The 24,220-nt window shown below is 42.2% G+C and overlaps 3 protein-coding genes across 11 annotated transcripts in view; 1 reads left to right on the forward strand and 2 right to left on the reverse strand.

The window, feature by feature from the left end:
- itsn2a (intersectin 2a) overlaps window positions 1-10,358 on the reverse strand; it is a 30,050-nt gene extending 19,692 nt beyond the window's left edge. For 3 of the 4 annotated variants that reach the window (XM_052052613.1, XM_052052612.1, XM_052052611.1), the window contains exons 1-6: window positions 10,242-10,358; window positions 7,364-7,509; window positions 7,126-7,180; window positions 1,048-1,137; window positions 897-960; window positions 448-617 (exon numbers count right to left, since the gene is read on the reverse strand). In XM_052052613.1, coding sequence (XP_051908573.1) covers window positions 448-617; window positions 897-960; window positions 1,048-1,137; window positions 7,126-7,159 — 358 coding nt within the window. In that variant the 5' untranslated portion in view covers window positions 7,160-7,180; window positions 7,364-7,509; window positions 10,242-10,358. The remainder of the gene's footprint in view (window positions 1-447; window positions 618-896; window positions 961-1,047; window positions 1,138-7,125; window positions 7,181-7,363; window positions 7,510-10,241) is intronic. The other variant, XM_052052614.1, reaches the window with a different exon arrangement.
- Window positions 10,359-10,915: 557 nt separating this feature from the next.
- ddx1 (DEAD (Asp-Glu-Ala-Asp) box helicase 1) lies at window positions 10,916-17,571 on the reverse strand. Of its 2 annotated transcripts, none has more exons than XM_052052620.1 (26): window positions 17,457-17,571; window positions 17,314-17,365; window positions 17,156-17,219; window positions 16,789-16,818; window positions 16,618-16,714; window positions 16,342-16,389; window positions 16,175-16,258; window positions 15,812-15,895; window positions 15,631-15,707; window positions 15,465-15,537; window positions 14,709-14,785; window positions 14,502-14,616; window positions 14,286-14,424; window positions 14,095-14,155; window positions 13,917-14,015; window positions 13,741-13,830; window positions 13,469-13,657; window positions 13,245-13,296; window positions 13,020-13,166; window positions 12,840-12,931; window positions 12,690-12,762; window positions 12,486-12,558; window positions 12,368-12,410; window positions 11,658-11,753; window positions 11,440-11,560; window positions 10,916-11,287 (listed from the first exon to the last, which is right to left on the reverse strand). In XM_052052620.1, the coding sequence occupies exons 1-26, from the start codon at window positions 17,470-17,472 to the stop codon at window positions 11,157-11,159; spliced, it is 2,223 nt and encodes a 740-aa protein (XP_051908580.1). In that variant the 5' UTR covers window positions 17,473-17,571; the 3' UTR covers window positions 10,916-11,156. The 2 variants fall into 2 exon arrangements, with proteins under 2 accessions (XP_051908580.1, XP_051908579.1); XM_052052619.1 differs by having other exon boundaries at window positions 15,812-15,898.
- A 414-nt stretch (window positions 17,572-17,985) lies between these two features.
- Window positions 17,986-24,220, forward strand: part of nbas (NBAS subunit of NRZ tethering complex) — an 89,171-nt gene continuing 82,936 nt past the window's right edge. For 3 of the 5 annotated variants that reach the window (XR_007960066.1, XM_052052606.1, XM_052052608.1), the window contains exons 1-7: window positions 17,986-18,144; window positions 18,500-18,551; window positions 18,766-18,802; window positions 19,125-19,202; window positions 19,444-19,491; window positions 20,173-20,216; window positions 23,893-24,026. Coding sequence is in view for 4 of the 5 variants with exons in the window: in XM_052052606.1 (XP_051908566.1) it covers window positions 18,052-18,144; window positions 18,500-18,551; window positions 18,766-18,802; window positions 19,125-19,202; window positions 19,444-19,491; window positions 20,173-20,216; window positions 23,893-24,026 (486 nt within the window). In the remaining variant the exon portion in view is untranslated. The remainder of the gene's footprint in view (window positions 18,145-18,499; window positions 18,552-18,765; window positions 18,803-19,124; window positions 19,203-19,443; window positions 19,492-20,172; window positions 20,217-23,892; window positions 24,027-24,220) is intronic. The other 2 variants (XM_052052609.1, XM_052052610.1) reach the window with 1 other exon arrangement.

Here is a 24,220-nt window from a genome sequence, read left to right on the forward strand (position 1 = left end):
AGTTGTAATACGCCGTTCATGATTTGAAATGATAAAAAAAAAATGTATAAAATACGGGGAAACGTACAAGTTGACAGGTATGACTTATACATGTTTAAATCTATTAGTGTACAGGATTAAGTAATGTTAATTACTACAAAATTGACTTCTACATCCATGTATATCATTAGATTTGGCCTTATAAATATTTTTTATACTCATACACATGTACATGTACCTATACGGCGTGGGAGGGGGGGTCATTGCTTTGCGGATTTTCATTTATCGCGGGTGATTTCGGTCCCCATTAACCGCGATCAACGAGGGATTACTTTACATTGAAAATCCTCCATCTTAAATTTCTGTGAAAATTTACTGGAAAAGTTCCAGAAATGTACCACCAATTTTCCATTTCATTGAAACGTGAGTCACACTCCTTTTTTTTTTGTTTTTTGTTTTTTTTTGTACCGAAGCGGGCCGACGGAGGGTGGGGGGCATGAGCAACAGGAAGCTGCTTCAAGCCCATCGGCAGTGCAACGGGTAAACTCCGGCCCTGCAGCTTCAGCTTAATGAGCTTCATGGCAATGGAGAACTCCTGTCTATCCATCTTGCCGTCGCCGTCCATGTCGGCGAGGTTCCTGAAAGAGACGTCACAATTCACAAGCGCTCGCGCAAAATAAAATCGTCTTCAAGACATGCACGGCTGCGTTTGTCCCGAATCTCTGGGCAAGCTGTGAGTGATCCCCATGCCTGGTGTAACTAACATGGTTGTTAGGTGGTTCAGGAAGTAAGAACAGTAAAGGAAGTTGAAGCCAAGCAAGCAACCGAATAAAAACACAGTCAAACAATGGCAGCAATTGTGCAGTTAAAGCATTTCCATTTGTAATCAACCAGGAAGCCGAAAGACCCCGACTCACCAGATCTCGGCCAGGACGGACGGCGGCAGGCCCGACTGCAGGAAGAATCCTCGGGCTTGTTCACCTGCAGATGGGAGAACAAAGGTCACAGAACATTCCGTTGGGACTAGCAGCTGAGAGGATCCCTCAAAAGACGTTTGTACGTAAATACCTGAGACGTAGCCGAGGACGGGGGCCAAGGTGTCGAACTGCTTGTCGTGCTTCACCCGCTCTTCTGGCGAGATGGACCACACTGATCCACCTGCAGACAACAGTTCATGTGTACATTAAATAGACAGTTTGCATTCAAAAGATTACTCCCAAAAATAAAGAAAAAAATCAGAAAAGAAGGAAAAAACTAAATCAAGAATAGTAAACTAAATGAATCATTTTAAAAATCATTTTTAGGTCTTCATATAAAATGTCATTTTCATCCCGCGCAAAACGTCTGGGAGGGCACGCACAACACAAAGTGTAGGGGACAAATTTTGGCCTGCGCCACAACATTTGCCTCCCAAACGAGCCGACGTCCGCCCTTGATGCGTCTTTCGGCAATGATTTTGAATGCATAAAAATCCACAGTCAGCTGCTTTTACTGCTGCCGCATATCTCAAGGCAGTTTTCAGGGTGGCAATTAAGCATGTAGCTGAGCCGTACAAGTGGAAAAGATGGAGATATCAATTAGTCACAGGGGGAGTTGAGCCAATTACAACGCGATGCCACAACCGTTTTTTGAAAGCAGCCCAGCTGCTTTTTTTTTTTTAACGGGTCATAATTCAGGTCAGGACGTTATAGTTGCTGATGATGAATGGAGTTGTCACAATGGATTCATCAATCACGTTCTTGGACGCCCGCAAACTCATGCGTCATTCACACATGCAAATGTCTCGCTTGTTAATATTCCAATTCGAAACATTGCAACCTATGCATTATACATTTCACCCCAGCCGAATATTCTATTCAAATCATTTCGTCGTTAGGATAGTTCATACAAATCATGTTCCCATGACAACTCAGCTGCATATTTAATATATATCTCTTGAAATATGATCAACTAGTAAGAGAAAGCAAATTATTTTAATTCCACAAGACATATTTGTACGTCTTTTTGAAATTAGGCCCCGCCTACCAAGGACGTATTTGTACATCCAAGTCTTTTTTTTTTGCGTCATAGAGAGGAGGAGGGTCTAATGCAATCTGTGAGTGAGAATAAGACGTTTGCATTGTAAATCATGTTAAAAAGCGACCAATAGGTGATAGTGGTGCCTCACGTGCTTGAAATGCATGCTTTTACAAAAAGCTCTTTTTCTCCCGCTTTTTGCCCAGGAATCGCCATTTTCATGAAACTTAGCCATTTTGTAATGCCGATTGCTGAAGAATGGAAAAGGATAGAAACAACATTTTTTTCTGTTGAAAGAAGAGAGTCCAAACTTTATTTTGGTAGGCTCCATGTTTGTATAGCATTAGAACCAAATATTCTGTGGGCCTTGCAAAATGGTTCAAAATCCAGTAAACCGCTGGGATTGAGGGGGTTGCTCCAGTGAAAATGGCTGGGATTGAATGAGTTTCAATCAATCACATAAGGATTTTTGTCATAAATCATCGCTGTCAGCTGGAAAACCCGGATGTCCAAATTTGGTCAATTTCATATTTTTTCATCAGTGATACTATTGGTTTGTCTCCATATTTTGTTGTTGTTTTGGAACGGATCAATGGCATTTTGTTTGATTTCAACGGAGAAAAGGGATTAGATGTACGAGTAAAATCATTTTGACAGAACGAATTGAACTTACAAGTGAAAGTAACATTGTAGTTTACATCATGGCATAAGCAAATGATTAAACCAGCATGTCATTTACTAGGTTGGAGTGATCTGAATTTATTGCACTGCGACACCTTTGGAATGATAACGATAATATTATGCCATTTAGCATCCTGACTCATCGGCTTCACTGACTTCAGGAAATGCCAGCCTGCCAATGATGGAATTTCTCCCAACATCCCGTCTCGGCACGCACACACCAGAGTCCCCCGGATCTTGTCTCCGGATGAAACTGGATCAGCAATGTGTTCAAAATGGAGAAGACCAGAACTAACACCATCCAGCAAGGTCACAAAGTAAGGTGCGTTTGACCCCTTCACCTGCTTTCCTCATTTAGGCCGCTCACTCTGCCCCACGTGAGCATGGTCAACCCCTGCGCGGGTACGTTTCTTCCCACAGGCTGACCCACTTTCTGGCATTGTCAGCAAAAGCTGAGGTAATTAATCGGCCGCCGGTGGATGCGACTACTGCACTCAGCGTGTCGGATTTGGCGCAGCCCCGCAGGGACTGCAAGTGGCACGCGGCAAAGCTCCTTAACGGGCTCGGGAGCATTCGCAAGCTAACGGATGCTCACTGGGAAGCTGAAAGAGAAGATAAGTGACGCTCAGTCAGAAGTACCCTTTTGAGGTTCTGTGTTAAAAAAGTGTGTGGCAGTTGCAGGAAGCCTCCATGCCAGGAGGTGGAAATCGTTACTCGTCAGCAGCCAAGAGAGCTAAACGTTGCAATCTGGTCTAAAACAAAAAGGGCAAATGTTTGGCACAATGAATTATTTTGAATTGATGACTTGATACTTGCCAGTAATTTACCTTTTTAAGGTAAGGATATTTTTTAACATACTGAACCTGAAAAGCGATTTATCCACTTCATTATAAAGTGTCATGTACAACTTTATTGTCAAATGTGCTGTGTACAGCACAGATTAAATTTCCCCGCTCGTCAACAGACAACAAGAGGAGGTGCTGCGGGTGCCTGCGCCGCCATCATAAGAACACTTAACATAAAATGACAAAATAATACAACACAACACATAAGGTGTTCTGTGTTCGTTAGTTTATTTTATTTTAAAAATAAATATATATATATATATATTAGGGATGTGAATCTCAGCACTGAGGACGCTTCGATACACATCTCGATCCACTGCCAGCGATGCGATACTTAAACGATACATGGAATTTTCTGGCGATACGTTTCACCGTCGTCACGATGCGATACGATGCGATACACATTAAGTTCAAATCAATGCGATCCGATACGATACAATGCAATTTGTTGCGATATTGTGCAATTAAACATGATGCAAATAAGCAAAGAAAAAATGCTTTTAAAAAGATGGAATTCAGTATGGTATTACAAAAAGGATACCACTTTATTCCTTATAAACAGTAGAACTTGTAAAACTTGTTAAGCCCTTTCACAATTGGGTTTTATGCAAAGAAAATGTAAACAATTTGGCACCTGAGACTCACAGCTGTTGCTATAGTGTAAACACAAACAGACTATTCTCACTGAGTGTCTTATATGAAATATAATAATATATATATATATATATATATGAATCTATAGCACAAGATGTCCACCCATCCACTGTAAGTGCAACTCTTTGTGCACTGTTCAGCGACACAGTAATCTCACTTCTTACTTTGTTGTACACATCGGGAATATGTAAGTGAACACAGACCTGTCTGGTATTTTATACCTGGGTTCCAAAACGTGCACAAGCTGTCTGAAACCCTCGTTGTCCACCACGCTAAGGCTGGAGGTCTTTGCATATGAAATAAGCAGTGACCTTAGTTATAGCCATTGCGCGGTCACAGTGAGTTGCAAGGGCACTCCCAAAATAAGAGGCAATTTTTTTCTGATCCTGACCTGGTTTACCAAGAGTTTCTCCGGTGTCCGACAAGGAACTGGGCGTGGAAGCGGGAGGGAAACTTGTCGGTGATCTGGTGCCATCGGTTTAAGTGGGTCTGCATATTTGTGGTGCTGCCGTTGTATGGCTTCTTAGTGCGACATTCCTTGCAAATTACGGAGGTTTTATCAAGCTTTCCGTCTTTCTTTTCGAAGGCGTAGTATGTCCAAACATAAGATTTGAATGTTGCGGCTGCATTAAATATAGTAGTTTCCTCGCCTCCCCTTGCGCTAACTTCCATAATGTTTCGCTAGTTGTGTACTGGACTGTATGTGACGCACGGCTACCGTCCGTATTCAACACAAAACGCAAAGCAATGATGGTGCATTCATCGCGCCTAGGAAAGGGCAGATAGGTGACGTTTAACATGAATAAAACGGCGCTTGAATCGGATTTTACCGATACCCATCAATGCATCGTGATGAATCGCGATTTCACCCGTCAATCGCGTCGTACCCAGTGAATGAGCCGATGGACTCGGATCGCGCACGTGCGCATCGTTGTATCGATTAATATCGATTATTTTCCACACCCTTAATATATATATATATATATTATATATTATATATATATATTATATATATGATTTATTTATTAGTTCATTAGTCATTGACTCGTTTTAGTTCTGCTGCACTAAAGTTATTCTCTTTTTTCTCTCTCTTTTTTTCATGAAATATTTTAGGGTGCCTGGAACTGTTTTGTTGGAATTCCATACATACACGAGTGTATTATTATTGTAATATTACTTTGGATTTTGTATGAAACGGTTTTAGAGTTAAGTTTCTTAAAACGGATTCTTCCCCAAATAAACCCATCATTCTTCATCTTCCAGTCAGCTGGACAAACACTTCCGCCAGCTCTCTCGGGCAGAAGAGCTGCGCGCACGCTAGTGCCTCGCGGTGTCCGGACCTCAACCAACGGTCGAGTCCGCAGTCCTTAGATGTCAATCAAAGATAATCATCGCATCCACTCCGTCCTTCCCGACGTTCGATTACGCGGCCGCGAGCTGCATTGCGCCGCAGTGCTACAACGGCGCAAACAAACAAGCGCTCCAACCACACGGGTCCTCCTGTTAATATTGAAGAAATAGAACCCAGCAGAGGCTCCTGTGCGGAATTTCATTTGCAACACTTCCCTTTGTTGTCTTGGTGCCGTGTTGAGTCAAACCTCCATAGATCAGCCTCGGTTGCCTGCCTGCCCTCGGGGGGTTAGAACCACGTGGTTACCTTCCTGACTATTTACATACTAACCGCCACACCCAGGGACGCACAAATGATTTTTGCCTGCTTGTTGATTGCAACGAAGGATGCAAACCAGTTTTGCTCATGGCTTGACATCAGGGCAGCGCAATTAAGAGACAGTGGGTCAAGTATGGTTTCCACACTTTGATCACTTAATATGGATCAAAATTGGCCAACATTGTACGTTGTGATCTCAACATACTGCTGCATCCATCACTGTCAGGTTTATGTGTCCAAAAGTGGTCAATTTTAAATCATTTTTTCACTTTTTTTTCCTCAAAAGCCTTTCATTTTTATCTAGCATAAAGGCGATATTTTCAGTTTTTGTTTTGAAGTTTGCATAATATGGACTTGAAAATGCATCGTAATTTATCTCTAACGTTTCAGGGAGAAAAACAAAATCACCTGTTGCTGACTCTCACCCTTAATTAACCCTTTCATGCACCCTGTAACCTGATAACATGATAAGCTGTCCACTGTAACCGCTGTTCCTGAAAGGGTTTATAAATATTACGTAATATATTATTTGTCCTGCGATTGGCTGGCAAATGGTTCAGGGTGGCCCCCGCCTACTGCCTGAAGACAGCTGGGATAAGCTCCAGCACCTCCCGCGACCCTTGTGAGGATAAGCGGATCGGAAAATGAATGAATGAATATTATTAGATTACTCTGATTATATTATGATTATTATAATTCTGAAAACCTAACAAATACAAGGGCAGATTTGGAATCAGCACAAATAAATAAATAAATAAAACTTGCATCACTGATTTAAAAAAAATGAGTAAAAATGTGTTGAGTGGTGTTAAAAACGAATTGCAAGCGTTGCAAATCGCTTCAGAACAGATCACATGAACTCAAGGCTCAACTAGCTGAGAAGTGTCGTAAAAACTGCACCTCTTCCTTTTTCTTCTGTGAGGGCCACGTAGCACTACGCCACCTCAAGAAAGTGGATGTTTGTTAGACAAATGCTGAGTGAAAATTGTTTGTTATCATTGGTTAAGCCTGTTTGGTTAAAAACGGCTAACTGGAATGCTTTGGTGCAAAAGGACACGTGGTTGGTCACCAAGTAAGTGTGGAGTAATTTGTCAGGGGACTCTACGTGCTCGCAATATAAAATGCAATACAGTACTAACTTGAACGATGCAATGTTTTGGAAAGTTACAATTTGGGAGAACTCAGCCGACAGGGACAATATGTAGCAATCCAAAACCCATTTGTACACACGTCATACTTGATCCGTTTGTCTACCTTCAAGTTCAACATGTGCTTTCTTACCGTCCATGGCTGCAGGTGGAGGTGTCCTCTGCATGGCTGGCTAGCTCGTAGACATCTGCAGAGAGGGAGAGCAGGCAACATGATTGGGTGAGTAGACCCAAGTGCGTGCGTGTATGTGTGTTTCGCGTGCGTGGGACAGAGCAAGCAGGAGGATATTAAAAAAATAAATAAATAAAATAAAAAACGACAACAACAACCACAAGAAGGAAAAATGAGGCTCTGGCGGAAGGGAGCGTACGTCTTTGTCTCGTGTCCGAGGGCAGGTGGCGGCCTGAGCTGTCTGTCTTGATTCCCCCGGTGACGTTTATGACTTGTGCGTCGAGCATCCACATCCACCTCGGCCTCGTCCTCGTGGCTCGGCCCGGGATCAACAGAAGCGATTATCTTTTCATGCAGACAGTCACATTTAATATGCCTAAATACAAGGGATCAAAATTTTACACTAGCCATCTTTCACACAAGATGGAAAATAAGGCTGTTGCTTTCAAATCTTTTCAGAATCGATTGTCATATTAACTCATTCAGTACCAGCCAACTCTAGACCAAGTCTGAAAAGGCGTTTAAAAACGTCTTTGGGAGTGAATGAGTTAATATAATTATATCATATAAAAATTGGATGAAAACGTAATATAGTTCGCCAATTGCCACAATTCTTAGTTATCTGTAAATAAATGATTATTTCGCCATCAAAAAGTCACAGTTTATAGTCTGAGCACTATAAGGTACACCTAAAAGCATTCGATTTTCTCAAAAGCCGACAGCGCACCTTATATATGGATCAATATTCCGATTTCTTGGACGTAGTATTTTAACTGTTCTGTAAAGCGCTTTTCTACAGCGGGTGTGAAAGCTCTTTATAAATAAAGCTGTGTTGTATTGTCTTGTATTCTCTTTAGTGTAGCTCCATCTAGTGGTTGCATAATGCAACCACAGCCACTATTATAGATTCTACAATAGTAGCTGCCTTATAATGCGGTGCGCCCTATATATAAGATAAGATGAGAAAACCTTTATTAGTCTCACAATGGAGAAATTCCCGATTCACAGCAGCAAAGTTATGAAAGGAAGAAGTAGAACAACAAAATATGAAAACGGTTTTAAAATAGGCCATACATTGAAGGTACACCTTATACTCCGAAGCGCCTTATAGTGTGGAAAATATGGTACTGCTGCAACTGTGCTGCACTTTCTCTTCTCTTGTGCAAACAAGGCAATGGTATCCACCCTGGTTGACAAGAACTGTGTGTTGTTAGTGAGTGGTGTCAACTATATAAGAGCAACCTCTCAGCCTCCTTTTCCTTCTTTTTCTTCCTCTGCCCTTCTGGTTTCAAAACAACACTAACGAACCGGATAGGAAACATTTGAATTCAAATTTTCGCTTCGATTGGGCAAGTCGCGTAAAGGCACACTCGCTCACTTCGACGACGCTCGGACTCGCCCTGCATGCTGATTGGCACCTGCGCTTGGATGTGCCTATCAATGCATCACTCTGTGTGCATCGTTCTGTGCCTGTGTGTGTGTACACTTTGCATAGAAGGACCATCCTGTTCGAGCACAGGAAGCTTGGGCAAGCCACCGGGAAGAAAGAAGGCTGTGTGCACGTCTGTTTGTATTCACAATGATATTCACTTTCCCCCTGTTGTGCTGGTGCAGCCGTAAATTAAGGTTAAAGCTCCTTTTGGGTCCTCTATGAACAACACAAATGTAACTAATCCGATTGGCTTATGCTGCTTTATGTCACACATCACAACAACAAATAGTTAATGCAAAAATGGCACAAGATGTATCCTTAAAAAATAAAAATTCAGCAATCGCTGCTGACACTCGGGCGAGAGGTAGGGTACATCCAAATAAGCATGTGAAAATGTGACGATGCCATCAAACAGTCAAAATGGCCCTCTTGGGGGGAGACCAGAACTAGAATGTGGTCTTGTGACCAAAATGAGTTTGACACCCCTGAGCTTGAGCACATGCACTGAGCCAAGGCACTCGTTTTGCTTTTGAAAACTCTCACGGCATGCCACCAAACATAAAAAAAAAACGCCAACAACAACAACAAATACTGACAATAATGATTTGGTCTCAGTTCACTCTCGAATGTACCTGTTAGATCAACAAAAATCTGATACACTCACTCACAAATGGCAGCAGGTGGATACGCAAGCTAAATTGTAATTGAGTAATTGGAATCCTGCCGTGGAACAGAAAAGCATTTAATTGCTTTACCTGTCAGTGGATGTCACTGGCATAGATGTACAAAGATATGTTTGCAAATAATACACATTTTTTTAAAATTGAAATTGGATGATTTCCTGTGGCACCCTTGATGAGCTCTCAGGCCACAGTAACAAATCACTCGGTGTGAAACTTAAGGCCCAGAGGCCAGGTGCAGCCTCATTTTTTTCCTTCCCCACTATATAGTGTTGCACTCCATGTTTTTTTCTTCTGAGTGGATTCGTTTCTATCTTCAGTTTTTTTTTTACACCAAATCCCTTCTTAACAAATTGAACAGTATTTTCATAGTTGCTTGACACTGTTTTCCCATTGAATATATATATCACACCAATAGATTGTTAGGCCAATTCTGTGTATATAATAATATGACATATCAATAACTTCACCCGGGAGGGATTCGGAATCGAACCAAGAACCTCAAAATTGTGAGGCAGATTCACATCAACCACTGACGAGTAGAATTAACAATTCAACTTAAAGGAAAGCAAAACCAGTGTCACAACAATAAAGATATTTTTTAGGTGAAAGAATTATTTGGGGGGAGGGGTGGTGGGGGGTGTCATGCAGAATGTCATGATCTAGTGTACCTAATCATGTGGCATTTCTAGCACAAGCAGATGGGAAGAGAGGCCCACAAATATATACTGACTTGAGAATGAGGCTCGAAGGCTGGCTGCTGTTTGTCTCCAACAAACAAAGGCAGTATTTGTTTTAAAAAAAGGCAAATGAAGTGTCAGGCTTCATTCGCGTAAAAAAAGACAGCTCAGATGGGTGTCTATCCGTACGTTGAACACGCTTTTGCACAGAGTAATATTTCAATTAAGAAAAAAATGCACTAACATATTCGTTGCATAACGAACGACTGCTAACGGGGTATTTACCTGTTGCGGAGGAAAAGCAGCCGGTAGTCAAGACATCCACGGGAGGGCAATTCGGATAGCAGCGGAGGAAAGAGCAAAGCGAGGAAGTGTCGAAGGCGGGGCCGACGGCCGACTGGAAGGGGGCGGAGCCCGGCATTCAAGCCGGAAGTCATTTGGCGCTTAACTTCCCCCTTAGATTTTCAACGTAAATTGTCCCGTTTCACGATATGGGGGCCCTCGCTTTACGACCGAGTGAAATCAACTATAGATTTTAGCTAGAGTGATGCACACAAGAGTTAGTGGTTAAATGTTTTCTTTGTGATTAAAATCAAAGCGTAGGAAACAAAAGTCAAGTCAGAGGTCAGTTAGCTTGACATTACATCACCATGCAATACAATGAAATGTAACACGAGTTGCAAAAATTACCATGTTCTGTACATATATATGAATAAAAACAATTCGAGTAGTTGTTCAATGGTTGAGACAAGAAAAGTTTCAATTGCACCTATTAATGGTGCCAGTTACATAGAATTGTATTTTCTTTCAAACATCATTGAAACTAGGACTTATGAACTATTGGATAAATTATTAAAGCCAGTTTGGACGACTGGAGAATCTCTTTGCCTAACACTTTGACAAAAGTAACTTGAGCATACTATTGTTTTAATTCTACAATACAAGTAATGACTGGTCACTTAGTGCTCACCACAGTTTATTTCAGAAAAGAAAACGCAGGCATCAAAATAACTGCAGGCAATTTCTCACAATAAAATTTTCAAACCTATTCAGCCAAATTGTATATGCAAAACAAAATATGTTTCTTAATGTTAGTGTTCTTTTTGATAACTGCACAACTCAGGCCTGGACATGGGAGCCACTCCAAAGTACTGCAAATGGATGGTGAGCATGCATACGGTAGCTTCAACCGAGCTCTGTTCAGAAGGCTTTGAAGAGTTGGTTGGGCAAGTATCCGAGGTGGAGAAAAGACGTCTGGGCCTCTCTCTCCAGGTTGGCCAGCTCTTGCACCGTTGGTGCCAGTACGTCCACATGACCCTTATAGTTGCCACCTAGGACCACAAAGCAGCAGCGGCAGTAAATACGACACAAGGTACAGCAAGGTGTAAACTTCAGAAACACAACTTTAAATCGAATGATTTTTTTTTTCATGAAACATTCTATTTTGATGGCCAGTTTGGACACTGGACCATGAAACCCGTACCTCCGAGTGTCCTGCGTTGACCATAAGTGACCTTCCCGTCAAAGTCGTCCACGGGTACCTTGATGTCGGGCTCGCACTGGGTGATGGTGCACTTGAGGTGTTCCTCGATTTCTGACAGGAGCTGCAATTCAAAAGGTGAGAACAGACAATGTCGACTGTCACAACAACAAAACAAGAACAACAAGTGAAGGATTTTTGAATGCCAGGGCGCCAGTCACCTCTTTCTCATTGTACCAAATGGTGCAGCCTCCATCCTGCTTGAGCCGTGTGTTGTAGCAGCCTCTGCCTCGGTTAGGGCAGACGTGGTACCACACCTGTCGCCGCAAATATAACAATCAGTTGCCAAAAGAATAAGCAATAAAACACAGTGTTGATGATAAACTGCTGCTCAAATGGGCTACTGAAGGAATTGAGACAGAAAGTATATGGGAGGAGACAAAAAGGCGCAGTATCATTTAGAACATTAGAGGGGAAAAAAAAAGTTCACTATAAATAGTACCGGTAAGTCCTCTCTAAAGGGGCTGCAGTAGAAATGAAAAAGAAAACACAAAGCTATTTGTGGAATTACTAGATTTCTGTCGTCGTTTCCGAATACACGTTTCGAATTGCTTGCAGATGACACAGGATGGAGCCAAAGCACTATATTATTAGGCAGGGCTTTAGCCTCTCGTTGGAGACCCTCCTCTCACTTCAACATAGTTTGTATTGACACCATCTTGTTCGTGTTTATAGCACAAAACCAGTGATCAATGGTGGTGAGAAAAAAATCACGAATGTTATTAGGCAAGTAGTGAATCACAAATAGGCAGGTGAACACGGTACTCAAGTTTAGGAACAATTCCAACGAAAAATAGCATTTAATTCAAATACGCTATATGTATATGATTGAAGAGTATACACAAAAAAAAAAAACTTGAGGAAACTTTACCTTCTCTTTCTCCATGGCAACCAATGAGATGGCCAACCCCATTCTGAATGTTGAAAAAGGAAATACAACTTTGAAGATCCATTAAATAATCGACAAATATACCCATTAAACTCATCACCTCTCTGCTCGACCCACTCGGCCGATACGGTGGACGTAGTTCTGCTTCTCATCTGGCAGGGTGACGTTAATCACTGCATAAATGGAGTACAGTTTAAGATGTAAACCGAAAAAAGTAGCTCATTCTTCATATTTGAACACAAATTGTTGGCTGAACGGGCTACAGTTGAGTCGGCATTATATTATACGTCTGAATCGGCGCTACCGTAAGGAACGCCTCGGATGTCAATCCCTCTGGCGGCGACGTCGGTGCAGATCAGAAGCCTCACTTCTTTTCTCTGAGGACACAAGATTACTTCAAATCTTGAGCAACATTAAAAACATTGGGCGCTCGTTTTGTAAGCTCTTCCTTGACCTTGAAGCGGTCCAAGTTGTTCTTCCTCTCGTGGGGCTTGCGATCGCCGTGAAGACACACACAGGAAAACTGGTGGTTTTTACTGTCGGGACCTTACGGACAGTGGCGATTTTATAATTAAAAAAAGCAAAGACAAAAAAAAACAAAAAACAGCCACGCTTTTTTATTGTATTTTCTTACCTCCTCCCTGCTGGATAAAGTATTGCTCCATGTTGTCACAGTCTATCTTTGTGCGGCAGAAGATGATGGCCTGGTCCATTTTGTGCTCTTTGACAGCCCTCACCGTGTACTCGCCTTTCAGCACCTTGATGGCCTCAGACCACATTTCTGGCAGACGCAAAATGCTACATTGACATATACTTGGATCAAGTGCAGTATGCTATGTAGAAATGTTCCTAAACTCACCGGCTGAGTTGCCCCCTGGTCTGGTGTTATCTTTGGCATGGACCTCATCAGTCTAGCACAACGGCAAAGCACACACACACAAAAAAAACCTCAGTTACAGTTTGCTGTCTAAACGGGGCTACCGTGGAAAAGGAAATGCAAAGGAAACAAGAACACATGACCATTGAAAAGAGTGTGTGTGTCTCAAAAAAAAAAACAGCTGACTGTAAATACCCCCAACTGACCCGGATGTGGTTCTTGCCCACCCGCTCCCAGAGGCGGTCGGCCTTGGGGTTGACAGGCACGACCACGTGGTGCACGGTCTCGGGCACCGAGTCCTCACCCTTCAGGTCCACCCAGGTGGGGAAGTGCATGATGCGCTCCGACAGTTTCTTCACATCGAACGAGTGGAGCGTGGCCGAGCACACGATCACCTGCACCCAGCCATCTTAATCATGATGATCAAATTGTGTAATACTTGGTCCAGGCCCATTTTTGCAGACCCCCCTCTCAGTACCTGCAGCCGTTTTCCATCAGACGTCACTTGAGGGATCTGATTATGGATTCTGTTGATGAAGTCCGTGTAGCCTGCTGTCAAGAGGCCATCCTGGAGACGACATTTCAAGCGTGGCGGATTAGTTGTGAACAACGGCAAACCAAAATCATCCAAAAATGATTCTGGATCATCCGTACACATTCGTCAAGGACCAGAAAGCGGACTTGGGACAGGCTGAGCTTTCCGGTGGATATGAGGTCATCCAGTCTACCGGGGGTCCCCACCACAATGTCCACCTAAAAATGTAGGGGACACCAATTGAAAAGGCAGGAATAGGATGTCCACAACAACTCAATTTAGGTGGCGGGTACATACACCTTGCTCCAGAGCGGACATTTGCTCCTTGGCAGCCACACCGCCAATCACCAGCAACTCCCTGCCCCCAAAAAATGAAAAGTTACATTTGTACTGGAGCGATGGTGACATCTACTGGTCAGCTATTTGCATTGCGCTTCAAGGAAAAGTGTGGGAGCAAAAAAAAAAAAGAAGAAAGATTTGCGTGGCACCTGAGTTTGGGGCTGACCACGTATTTCTTGAACTGCGTTACGTTGTTGAGGGTCTGCTCGGCAAGTTCCTTGGACGGCTCAATGATCAGCGCCTTGGGGGCGTTGCTGGACCCTTTCACCTGACTTACTTTGGCACTCCCTGCCACAAACAAACCAAAATCACGGTGACGATCATTCTCAGTGCAGCAGACAGTTTTTATTTGGAAAAATATTAACCTGTCTGCGAAGACTTGACCGTATGGGCATCTGGTGCCTGATCCAAGGCGATAAAGCCGCTCTTGGGCGGATATTTGAAGTCCTCACCGCCAAAGTTGAATTTCAGCTCAGCATTCTGCCGCACACACACAAAAATGGCATTTTCAATGTTGTGAGTTGACCTCATTTGTGTTTATCATGACCAATATTAAATGTGTTAATCAATACCTTGAGTACACAGGACGCAAAGAAGGGCTGATTCCTGAGATTTTGAGGGATCTCGAAAGCCAAACCCAGATCATTACCTGGTTGATGTGGAAAAAAAACGCATAACACCAAACTGGGTGAGTCCTTTTACATTTTAAAATATGGATTCACTTACCGGACACAACATTAGATACCTTTGTGCAATCTAACAAAAGTTCTAATTACATTTCATGGAACTGGGAATTTAGCATGTTTTGGCCTTGTAGAGCTATTTTAAATGTTGGCCTAAACAAAAGAGAATCCTCCAATGGTCTGTTTTAAAATGACAGTTGAAGGTATAAGATAAGATATCCTTTATTTGTCCTCCACTGGGGAAATTTACAATGTAGATGTGGACAAAAATAATCTCTTAATTTTGGGCTTTTATTTTGAAATGTTCAGTCATTGGTGCAATTGAAATTAACTGAACTGCTTGAGGTTGGAATAGTTTGAATTGGTCAAGAAATCTTATTTTGCATTAAAAAAAAAAATCGCCGGCACTGGGCGAAATTCTCATACCTCCAAAATCACTTGCTAACAAAATTGGTTAATAATTTAAATACTCTATAACGTAGCTGAAATTTGTAGTTACAATAGGGGATGATATGAGGGACAGCTCTCACATTGATGCAAAGCAGTGCAACCAAAATAGTCATTTCTAATACCTTCTACAACTGAGCATTATTATATGAAATACTATCATGACGAGACAGTTTATAACCTTAATAATAATAATACCATTTTTGGAGAAGGAAATGTGGCCCTTGTCCATGTCAAGGAAGCATCCAATTGTGTCATGCATGGTGAACTCCTGCAAAGAACCAAAAAAAAGCAAAAACATTTTTAATATATATTTTTAACCGCGTGTAACGCCAATGCACTGAATGCAAATTTTGTGTTTCACCTCGCCGTAGCTGTCAAATTGCTTATTGTTCGATTTCTTCCCGGTTCCGCCAAAACCAAACCCGTACCTGTCGGTTCCTATGGAGGAAGGAAAAAAAGACATCTCAAGCAAAATAAATTCTAATGATAATTTTAAGTTGGTTGTGTTGGGGGGGTGGGGGGTGGGGGGGGGGGGAGTTTACCCAAGTCGAGAGCTGCCTGGGTGGTGGACCAGCCGATGCGACACAGCCCTTGGTCGTGGCATGAGACCTCGTAGTAGTATTTCCCTGCTTGCACAACCGCACACGTTACAACGCATTGCTCGATTGATTGATTATGCACAGTATAATAATGTCTTCAACAGCAAACACGTTCAAAATCGTATGTTTTACTGTATTATCATTTGTTGAAGAGTCTGAAATCTAAACGATGCGTTGTACGTTGTGGCAGACCTGTTTTGAAGCTAGCTAGCGTTGGGAACATCCACACTCCGTTAGTCCTTATTCGTAAAGCGTCCCTGGAGCGGATTGTTTTCAACCTCCAGAGGTTGCACGGCAATGGCTTACCTTTGGTAACACCCTTGGTGGAGCGGGAGCCATGCCATTCCTTAAACTCTCGGCTCTGGCAGCACAGCCCGTCCGGCCCGATCGCTAAGATGAGGCGACAAGTATGGGAATTTCAAAAAGAAGTGTAATGTTGAACGTTTACAATTCTTAAAAAATGCTCTTCTTACCAAATGCAGCGCTCCGGTCGTATGGGTTCATCTGCCAATTGTTGAAGACTGACAAAGAAGGCACCATATCAGCATTGTAAATCGTCAATAGAGCTTAATAAGATACAGTTCAAATGAGACATCATTTTTTTACCCCCCACAGTTCCAAGCATGTGTGCTCATTTCACACTTATCCTAAATCCTAAGATTTGAACTTTTAGTTATTTCAGTCAACTTTCCACGACATGTCCCCTGGAACTTTTCTCTGTCACATGACTATGTTATAAAGACGCTCACCAGCTCCGCCCGTTTTGATGTTGGCTCTGCCTTTTTTGCCCTGCTGCTGGTCGGTCAGCGTTTCATGCACAATCTGAATGACAGGAATGCTGAAGGCCTGCCAATCACACACGTTTCACATCATACAGCTGGTACAACCTTTGGCAAATTAAATGTGAAGTCCATACTCACTCCAGTTTTACCGCTACCAGTTTCTGCTGCCTTCAAGTAAGGGAGAGAAAAAAAAGATACTATCAAATACTGTCCTTGTTGCAACTAACCACGTGTTTGTTAGATTTGTATGTCCAATCAGATTTCAGTCTCAATGCGTTGCAATAGTCATAGTCAAGCTAATCTCGAACTTGTTGTACAACGTTGTTTTACTGTCTGAACACCTTAATGCGTTCAATAATCAGCACCTTTGGTGAGCATCCTGTATGTTACAAAATATATTTATAGATAGATAAATATCAATCCCCAACTCCCCAAAAGATGCACGTAGCACAAATGCGTTTTTCGGAATGCACGGCACACAACTGCTAAATATTGACAGGCTCACCATGAGTACATCTCCTCCGCCAAGAATCAACGGAATCGACTCAGCTTGGATGTCAGTCGGAAGCCTAACATGAAATCATGGCAACAAAAGCACATTTATGATTCACTTGACATGGACAGCAATTAAGTGCAAAGGTTGTCAAACAACAAGTGACTTACAGCCAATCCATTTCCTCCACAGCCTGCGCGATTTCGGGCATAACGCCCATTTCTACACAACACGACGTTAATTCACAATGAAAATCACACCAATAAAACACGTTGCGTTTAATGATGTGGTCATTTTTGAAGTTAAAACTCACCAGAAAAGGCAGCCATTATTGCTTCGAAAACCTGCCGGATGTAAGTGTACACGACTCAACACGCATGCACTTTTTTTTCGGATCGAAAGGAAACAGCGCTGTCATTATGGTTCCGTGATATTTTTACGTTGCACAATTTATATAGGATCACAACAAATCTTAAATCAAATCTGTCGTGATAGTGTTTGATTAAAGCAATATAACTGAAATTATAAAAAAAGAAATGTAAACTCAAATTGAATGACAGGGACTTTATGGTTGAATATTTTTATAAATTAAGAGATAGGCAGTCATTGACAATGAAAAAAACAATTATCGGAGTGAAAAGCGCGACATAATGTCTTGTTTTTAAAAGAATCGTTACGGAAAAATGCGAAAACCCGAAGGAAAATTATGATTGAAAATGAGAAATATCGAAGTGTAAAGTATGATACAAATTTAATAGAAGCAATATTCCTTCCCTTAACACCATTATTGTAATAAAATCAAAGATAACAATTATTGACGTAAAATACGAAAGGATTACTTTTCACGTTTTAGTCCCTCGCGAGTTGCCGTAATCAACTATGACAGCTGTGCTTTGCAGTCAGTCAACATGGCGGACGAAAGCGTTCTCGAAGGCGAAGATGAGAACATTTTGTACGATTTACTCGTTCTTACCGAATGGCCTCCAGAGACTGACACTCAGGTTAGTCGTCTGCCTTTTCCAACATAAATTGTCTCGCATTTTTTATCGCTGTTACCCGTGAAAAGGAGCTGCAACGTCAAATAGTGACGTGGTGCTCAAGCCAATGCGGAGCCACGTAGCCTTTTCTAACCACTTATTGGTCATAAAACAGACTTGTGAGAATTGATAAACTTTTTTTTTACTGATGGAAGCTGCACTCCTCTAACGAGGCAGTCTCGGGTGCATTTGGTGCCATCCATAGCAAAGAGCCATTAAAGACGCACTATAATTCTATAAATGTTCCATTAAATGACATACAAACACCCAATAATGTCCATTTAAATAAATCACGTCTTTAATTGTCTTGTTTTTGCAGCTACGAGGCAACAAGGAACAAAATACCTCCCTTGTAGCAAAAGCAGTGACAGGTAATAATAATAATAATACATTTTATTTATAAGCGCCTTTCAAGAAGGCACCTTGTCGCTCACTTTTGGTTGAAAGTGACATAGATGTAAAATGTATTTGCTGATCGACTTGCTTTGCATGCTGTGTAGTTTAAGTGTTTTGTCTTAATGTGGTTAGACGTGTGTGTGTGTGCGTGTGTGTGTTTGCTAAGTGATGCATTCCCTTTTCTTCCAGGGCCATTTCGCATCATCCTGCAATATTTGTGGTACAGGTAATTTTAATAAGAGAAAATATGATAAAAATCGTTTTGAAATGAGTATTTACCAAATTGATAATATTTAAATAATATCATGAAGCAGTACTTGGGTCGCATCAAAAAGAAAATGTTGACTGGGAGAATAAAAGTTGTGATTTTCAAATAAAAGGTTGTAAACAAGGCTATCTAAGCCCGGCCCTCAGCTTTTTTGTAGTGTAATTTTGTTTTTGTGATGATAACTAAAAACATTGTGACGGTTGTCGTTCTGCAAGTGCTGTCTCATCAAGGAATGTGTTTCTTTTCAATGTTGTGACATTTTGGATACTGTCACTTCCAGTCCCTCCAGCTCTTCTCTACCGCTCGGCCTCCTGCGACTAGTGAACAAGCAGATTGGCTGGCAGCTGGTGCTGGCCAGGTACACGCACATACGCTAGCTCATGATCTTGTGGTAACCTCACAATGTTTTTTTTTTTTTTATTGTTTATCGATCTGGGTTCCGTCGTCGTCCATTAGTTTAAGGCACTCGATGTGGCTGATTTGATTCTGTCTCTCTGCAATCCTCTTGAAAGTGTTTAATATCCTTCTCTCCAACAATGACCTCTCCACTAATTGTCATTTTATGCCCCTCATGTTTTTTTTTTTTTTTTACTCTGCAGTAATGGCAAGCTCCTTGCGGTGGTTCAGGACCAATGTGTGGAGATCAGGTAATTTCTGGAACCCATCTCAAACCGTCACAACGTAAGCGGTCTTTGTATACTTATCTATTGAGGACGGAGTCTTTATTGCGATGAAAATCATTGACATTGTAACTATTGGGTCAATGGACTTCGATCCACCCCAGTTGTCTGAATAACAAAATTTAGCCCACAAAGATAGACTTTGGGAGAAAAACTTCGAAGGCCTGATTGGATATTGCAAAGAAGTACAGAGATAAGCAACAACATTTTGGAACAAAGTTTTATGAGACTAATTGATTTATTGAGTGATTAATTAAGGGTTGAAACATCTTCAGTGATAAAAGATACAGGTATTAGTTTTTGTTTCGCTATGATTGTCACTCCACAGCACTTTGTATGCAGCAATGGTTGTTTTAAAGTGCTCTATAAATAAAACCCAGTTGAGTGGCAAAAATGAACCCTGTGGCTGAACGCCGTGAGCTGTAATTGATAAAAAGCTGAGCTTGGGCACCGTTGGACTGTTGTTAAAACCACAGCCTTTATTGGAAAGCCTCCACTTTGAGCCGCTGCGGGGGCACGAGTTCGGACGAAGGTCTCGTCTTCCAGCCTCTCTTCTGCGTCCATCGTTCCACTCAGTGTGTTAAAACACACAAGTTGGTGTGTGCGTTTGTGTGTGTGTATGTTCACCATTGCTTTTTTTCTTTTTAGATCTGTTAGAGATGACTTTGGCTCAGTTATTGGGAAGTGCCAAGGTAAGTGTCACTTAGTCCTAACTAACATCATGTTTTGCTTGTTACCTATGTTTTGCCAAATTCCCTGTCAAGTGAAAATAAACATCCTCTTCATTTGACCCAGCACAGAAGAGAGTCTTGTTGTCAACCCGGCCAAATTTGAGTGTTTAAAAAAAACAAAACAGAAGAAAGAAGAAAAAAAAGTTTCCTCTCAAAGAGGTTTCAAAATAGTGAAAAATGAAGCCCCTCTTGAATCCTTTGTGCATGTCCACGCAACATGCTCATCTTCAGTCAGCCTAGCTGACAAGCCGTGGATGGAGAAACCCTTTGTGGCTGTGATTATTTTACCCATCCGTATTACATCACAATCTATCAACATTCAGTAGCACTCCAGAGACGCAACTCCGCGTAAACAAGCAGTTCGAATACGTCTCCTGTTGTCTTGTGTGTTTTGATTCTCTTCGTTGCATTCTAATGCCCACAAAATAGCAGGATATATATATATATATATATATATATATATATATATATATATATATATATATAATTTTTTTTTCCCCTTGAAGCATTTGCCTCTTCTCAGTGCATTGACGTTGGCATTCTTGTGCATGCGCGCTCCCGCCTTACCTAAAGTCCGTCATCGCCCCGCCTGCTCGCTTACATAATTCATGGCTGTTGAGCTGTGATAAATGAAGCTTCTTTACATGGAAGGCGCGCTTGGCGGATTTTCCTCCCCGACTTCCACCCACGTGTTTTTGGGCTAAAAAAGCCATTTATGTGGAAATGGAGTCCCTCTCAGTAGCGGATAGCGCGTGTAATACATAATGGCGTGGGGTGGGGTGGCGGGATGAGTGTGGAATAGGAAGAAAAGATTGAAAAGGGAGCTAGAAGAGAGGACATCGGTGCGGTTTTGATGCTTGCCATCGCCCCCAACATTCGGTACCCCTGCACAATCAAATGACAGAAATACTGCACATCAGGGGTGGCCAACCCACGGCTTGGGAGCCGCATGCAGCTCTTTGGCTGGTTCAACGTGGCTCCCGGGCTTTCACACGAATATTGTCGAAAACGCCTCGGTGATGGCGCTGCCATTAAAACAACAATGCTTAATACATAGAACGTACTACGTCAGCCTATCACCAATCCCCTCACTTGATTGACATAGAGGGCAACCAATCAGATGACTGAATCACCGCTCATGCACAGACAGCGGCGCTAAGTGCTAAGCTAGTCAGCCAATACGTCGATCGCAATCAACTAAGAGCCAGCAGCAGGGTGCCAAGTCGACTGCGAGCGGTGGGAGGAGTAAATGGGGGCGGGGGGGAAGATTTGTGCGTTTGTGTTTTTAGGTTTCATTTATGTTCGGGCGCTCAGGCTGTTGCTGTCGTGGCGTGCATGCATATGTGCGCGAGTGCATGGTCGTGTGCGCGTGTGTGCGTTCATATGCTTGCACGTGCACGATCCGATCGCGGGCGGTTGGTCAAGTCAAGTCAACTTTATTGTCAAATGTGCAACATACAGCACAGATGAAATTACATTACTCAGGAGAGAGAGGAGCCGCTGCGGGTGCCCCGCGCCGCCATCAAATGTCGCTCCAAAAGTCGATCTTTGGGCAAAAAATTGTGTGTGTGTGTGTGTGTGTGTGTGTGTGTGGCTCTTTGCAGTAACACAGTAAAAAAATTGGCTCTTAGTCTCTGACTGGTTGGCCTCCCTTGCTGTACATGGACAGATTAAAAAGTGATGCCTTCAGCAAAGATAATAATGAGTTAAAAAAAAATTACCCTCATTGACAAATAACCTTAACCCATATATCCGCTGTAAAAAATCAGCTGTGGCTCTTCAGCGTAAATGTTTGACAACCTCTGATCTTTTGTGCCCGCATGACTGTATTATACTGCCCGCTGGTAGTCAATTTGCGCACATCACGAGGATCTGCAATCAATTAATCACGATGCACAAATTGTTTAAGTCTTTCCATTACATCGGTAATTATTTCGCCACAAAAAGGACATTTTTCCCTGTTTAAATGATTTACAAGAGTACCTCTAAAATTTCACCAGGTGGCAGTATTAAACTAAAAACGCCTTCCAGTGTAAAATAGTCAAGTAATCAGTTGTCTATCAGACAAGTTGCTTTTTTTTTGTTTTTTTGTAACTGTGCAACATTCAACTTACTTTATAATAAAGTTCAGAATCCTGTTAAGTAGTCATGCGGGTGTACCTAATGAAATGTCCCGCGAGCCTTTGCAAATGATGCATTCATAAAGCTCTGCTTCAGTCTTGAAGGTGCGCAATTTCCACCTTTTCAGTGTCCTCTGGAGTAATTTGAGGCATAGGCCCTCACTCACCCTGGCAGGTGTCAGATTTATTGTTAGTCACCTGCCGTGTCCATTCGTCTCCTCCGTGTCTCTTGTTCTCAAAGTCTCGTCATCTGTCATCTTTTATTTGTTGACCGCGTTGTCCACCAGGGCCCACATACGCATTTGCTCAGCCAGCTCATCCGACACAAGAAACGTCCAGAATGCTGTTATACCCCAGCAAAAAAAAAAAAAAATATATATATATATATATGTGTATATATATTTGGCCCGCCCACTTGCTTTGTCACTTCTTATTCTGTGCGACTGTCCGTGTTTTATGTTATGTGTTGTGTTTATTATTTTACTTTGTTAACTGTTTTGTTAAGCTCTTTGTTGTTGTTGTGAAAGCGCCATATAAATCAGCATGTATTGTATTGTATTGTATTGTGTGTATGTGTATATATATATATATATATATATTATATATACCTGTATATATTTTTTTCACAACTTTATTGCTTTGTAACAACACAACCAGCAGCGGTATTATGCTTCACACTGTTGAACCAATATATGCTACAGTATATTTTTATGTCATACACCAAAAGAGAATTTTTATTTCACATTTCCACCCCATTTTCATCACTGAAATATATATGGATGTGAAACATGGTGAACTGTTCATTCATTCATTCATTTTCCGAACTGCTTTATCCTCACTCGGGTCGTGCTGGAGCCTATCCCAGCTGTCTTCGGGCAGTAGGCGGGGCACACCCTGAACCGGTTGCCAGCAAATCGCAGAGCACACAGAAACAAACAACCATCTGCTCTCACACTTACACCTAGGGACAATTTAGACTCCATTAACCTGCCATGTATGTTTTTGGAATGTGTGAGGAAACCAGCGTACCCGCAGAAAACCCACGCAGGCCCGGGGTAACATACAAACACCACACAGGGAGGCCGGAGCAGGAATTGAACCTGGTACCTCTGCACTGTGAAGTCGACGTACTAACCACTCGACTGCCGGGCCGCCCCATGATGAACTAAAATAAAGTAAAACTGTGGACCCAGAAATGCGTTTGCATGGCAATGCTGGCACCTCGTGGTGTTGTACAGCTACAGCGCTGCTGAAATGATAATCAAGTAGTAGTAACTAAATATTGGGGTTTTTTTTCTTCATCGATACCGACATTACCATGACACAGTATCGCACAAAACTCGATATATTGGAAGAAAATGACATCTCAATGAAAATATTTTAATGAAAAATGACATTGGACAACCACGTTTGTTTCAGCGATATCGATAATGATAACACGCTTTTGCTCATCTACCTTGCTAATGACTGCTCACTTGTCATTGCATCGTAAAATATGATCACGCTTTCTTCTGCAGTGCCAAAGGACCCCAACCCCCAATGGCGGCGGGTGGCGTGGAGCCACGACTGCGCCCTGCTGGCCTTCGCCGACAGCACGGGCACGGTTCGCCTCTTCGACCTTGTGGGCAGCGAGCTGTTTGTCATCCCGCCGGTAATTGCACCCACACCCCGCACGTTTTCTCATAAACCAGTTTCTGACCAAAACAAAGAGTTTTTTTAGATGCGACAAGTGTGAAGTCGATGCAATGTCTCCATCTAGTGACAAATGTTCGTCATTACAGTGGTGTACAAACCTAAATTTCACAGACAAGCTGGGCCTCCTTCCGCACCTGCCCCTTCGGCAAT

The sequence above is a fragment of the Hippocampus zosterae genome, chromosome 19 (genome assembly GCF_025434085.1).
Source record: "Hippocampus zosterae strain Florida chromosome 19, ASM2543408v3, whole genome shotgun sequence".
Taxonomy (NCBI): Eukaryota; Metazoa; Chordata; class Actinopteri; order Syngnathiformes; family Syngnathidae; genus Hippocampus; species Hippocampus zosterae.

Excerpts from the sequence above, each read along its gene's own strand:
- ddx1 (XM_052052619.1), bottom strand. Across the intron at positions 17,220-17,313 it reads GTGGAGGAAATGGATTGGCT|GCTTCCGACTGACATCCAAG; the intron begins GTAAGTCACTTG and ends ATTTCATGTTAG. Across the intron at positions 14,016-14,094 it reads TGTCCGCTCTGGAGCAAGGT|GTGGACATTGTGGTGGGGAC; the intron begins GTATGTACCCGC and ends CTACATTTTTAG.